The sequence below is a fragment of the Mangifera indica genome, chromosome 15 (assembly GCF_011075055.1).
Source record: "Mangifera indica cultivar Alphonso chromosome 15, CATAS_Mindica_2.1, whole genome shotgun sequence".
In the NCBI taxonomy this organism is placed as follows: Eukaryota; Viridiplantae; Streptophyta; class Magnoliopsida; order Sapindales; family Anacardiaceae; genus Mangifera; species Mangifera indica.
The window spans coordinates 5,002,124-5,005,425 of NC_058151.1; the positions used below are offsets into that span (position 1 = coordinate 5,002,124).

General features: G+C 33.1%; 1 protein-coding gene across 1 annotated transcript; it reads right to left on the reverse strand.

The window, feature by feature from the left end:
* Positions 1-2,084: 2,084 nt before the first annotated feature.
* On the reverse strand, positions 2,085-3,061 carry LOC123198257 (mulatexin). Its single transcript, XM_044612935.1, has one exon. The coding sequence runs from the start codon at positions 2,594-2,596 to the stop codon at positions 2,252-2,254; it is 345 nt and encodes a 114-aa protein (XP_044468870.1). The 5' UTR covers positions 2,597-3,061; the 3' UTR covers positions 2,085-2,251.
* Between the last annotated feature and the right edge of the window lie 241 nt (positions 3,062-3,302).

The window sequence follows — 3,302 nt, forward strand, 5'->3', positions numbered from 1 at the left end:
ACCCTAGCCTCAACTTTAAAAAAGTGACATTTTAGCCCCACAAACCTTTAGAGTTTTCTTCTCTTTAGCGATAGCGATGGCAATAGCCACCATTCTTCTCTCTTCTCTCTCTGCCACCGTCGATGATGTCCTATGACAGACAAAGAAACACTAACTGACGATGAATTAAAGACAAAGAAGCCCTGGCCAACTTCTCATATCTATAACATTTTTCGTCAAATCTGCCCCAAATAAAGTTTTTATCATACAATTCATCTTCGTATGAAGTTGAATCAACAAAAAATGAAGTCAATGCTGGAGAAGTTGAGGCCTCATCGCTCTAGTGTTGGAGAAGCCAAATTCTTCATCTTTAATCCATCACGCCGATGCTTCTTCATCGTTAGCAGTGGCAAAGAGGGAAAGGAAAAGAATGGTAGTCATCACCATCACTATCATCGGAAAGAAGAAAATCTTAAGGGTTTGGGTGGTGAAATATTGCTTTTCAAAGTTGAGGCTAAGGTGAAATGTCACTTTTCAAAACCTAGGGGAAAATGAGATAAAATTATATATTTTTTAATATGGAAGGTAAAATAACAGTTTTACTTTTGCCTCTGATAAAAAATTCTAACAAAAGTTAGCCCATAGGTGAATGTTCAAATTTTTGAAATGCCACGAGTGTATTTTTGAGAATAGGCTAAAACTTGGGTGGGAAATAGTCCTTTGGCCTATTTTATATATGTCTTGATCTAAAGATACAACTAAACTTATTGAAACAGGGAAAATAAGACATCGAAAAATAGCCCACAGGTTATTCCCATCCAAAAATTTCTCTTTTCTCATGTTACCATTTTTTATCTTTCAAAAACTCAAATATCTATCATTTTATCAAAATTCACTTTTAGGATTAAAGGTAAAAATGTCAACTAGCTAAAATATTGTTTTAAAAAACTTATCACATTCCCCCCTTTGTTTCAAAATTTAAAAAATTTCTCTCACCTAAGGTTTAAAAAGTGACAAATTCACCCCTATAGTTTTGAAATTGTCACTGTCATTTTTGTCCCTAATCTCTCTTCCTCCATTTCCAAAAAACTTAGTTGTCTCTCTCTCTTCCTCCCAAATCGCCTTCATTAGAGACTATAACGAAATCATCTTCGTCTTAAATAAAGATGATTCATCGTTATCACATGAGACGAAGACGGTCGATGATGGAGGGAGAGAATAAATAGTCGGAGATGACAAACTTCATCGTCTCTGATGACAGTTTTAAAACCTTTAGAGAAATTTGTTATTTTTCAAACCTTAGGTAGAGAGAAATTATTAAAATTTTAAACTAAGGATGAAAATATGATAAATTTTTATTTTTTATATTTTTAATTAAATGACATTTTTATCTCTAACTTAATAGTAAATTTTAACATAAAAAAGAGTCTTTGAGTTTTAAAAAAATAAAAGATAAGAATTTAAAGAAAAAAGAAAAAGAAAAATCTTTGTATGAAATTAAACCCTTTGGCCTAATTTTAAAAAAAAAAAAAAAGTGTATTTAGTAGCTAGCACTTTTGAGTGTTGTGTGCCTGAGCTCAACTATAATTGCAAGTACTTTTCTTTTTCAAAAGAAAATGGCAACGGTCAGTTTTTAATCAGAAAAGACAAGCTTTTGGTAAAGCAACGGTTTGATTTGCTAAATAGTACCATTGTTGCCTTTTCCTTCCTGTCTTTTCCATTTTTACCTTTCAATTTCCCCTGTACCAATAAATTGCACTACTGACGCTGCATGTGCCAAGAATTATGCCTGTCTCGGGTACGGCAATCACCACTGTAATTCCCGTAAAAAGTGAACTTCAAACTTTACTCCGCCTCGAGAGATTTTTATATATAAGAGAGGATTAATTTAAATTTTTTTATAATATTTTAAAATTAAATTATTAATTAATTTAGTATAATAATTATAAGACAATTATTAATTAATATAGTTAATTTAATAAAAAAAAATGGTTCAACTCAAATAAAGATGCTCATAGGGAGAAAAAAAAAAACTTCACGTGGGCAAAATTAGGTGGAACTAAATATTTATTTAACTGACTATTTAAAAGAAAGTAAAAACCCAGTTCATTTTGAACTAGAAAGATGGTTTCATTAGTATCAGAAAGAACATTAAATTTGATTAAGCTTCTAGTAGCTACTATTTAACACTAAAAGTTTTAATATTCTGATTCAAATAAAAAGAATACACTTGTGATACAGTATTAGAAATATTCATGTATCTCCAATTTGATCACTTCTTTGTTTCTTCCGCTGTTGGCTTGGGCTCCTCTGGTGGTGGAGGTGGAGGTGGTGGTGGTGGTGGTGTTTCAGCCGAGATTCCACCGTCAAGGCAACTTCTACACTTCTTTTCAACCCAACCTTCGATGTCATTCTCTCCATTACCACCAAAATGTCTTCCACCACAAAGCTTAGCAATGATCCCTGCAATAACACCCACAATGGTGATCACTGCTAGCACAACCACAAGTGTTTCGATTGATCTGTGCGTGCAACAACTTGCCTCTGCTCCTGCATTCGCTGTCTCTACTACCGGCGACGTCATCTCATCTTTTAAGCTTGCCTTTAAAGTACCCATGTGAAGGCTGCTGATGAAAAAAGTATGCTGGAAGATAGAGAGTTGAAATTAACCACAACAAGAAAGCGTTTTCTTGCAGAGGAAAATATGCAATTTGAGAGTGAAAAGAACAAAGGAATTGTGGGTAGAAAAGAAGAGAATGACAAACACTAAAATAAAAAAGAACTTATGGCATACGACAGAAAAGTTGAACACTAAAAGATTGAATCTTAATGTATGAAGAGAATAAGAAGAAGATGGGAGTGAGAGAGAATGGAAGACTGGATTGTTGAGGAAATTAACTTGAAAACATAAAAACTACTGAGAGACTGTTTATGTGAACTTGAAACCAGTGGAGTAAGTATCATTGAGAGGGAGATTTTAGACTTGTTATAAAGGTAGGGGAGAAACTGAAATAGGATTCTTAGTATTGAAGATGTCTTTCTATTCTACTTTTGGTACTTTTGCATCTTTTTGTAATGAAAAATTTTCACTCCGGGAATCTGTCTTTTGATATCTACTTTGGATTATTTTTATTGATTTAAGATGGTGTGAATTTTGAGGTGAAAATTAAGGTGAGGGCAAAAATATTTTATTGTATAAATGGTGACGGGATAGTCTTGGCTGAGTCTGACTGAACCCAACTGTAAAATATTTGATTTCTTTTTCCCCTATTTGTCCTTAGTGATATCACATGTTAATGTTCCAAGAACAAAACCTAATATTT

Bases quoted from the DNA above. Each gene is read 5' to 3' on its own strand.
- LOC123198257 (XM_044612935.1), bottom strand. From the start codon at position 2,596: ATGGGTACTTTAAAGGCAAGCTTAAAAGATGAGATGACGTCGCCGGTA.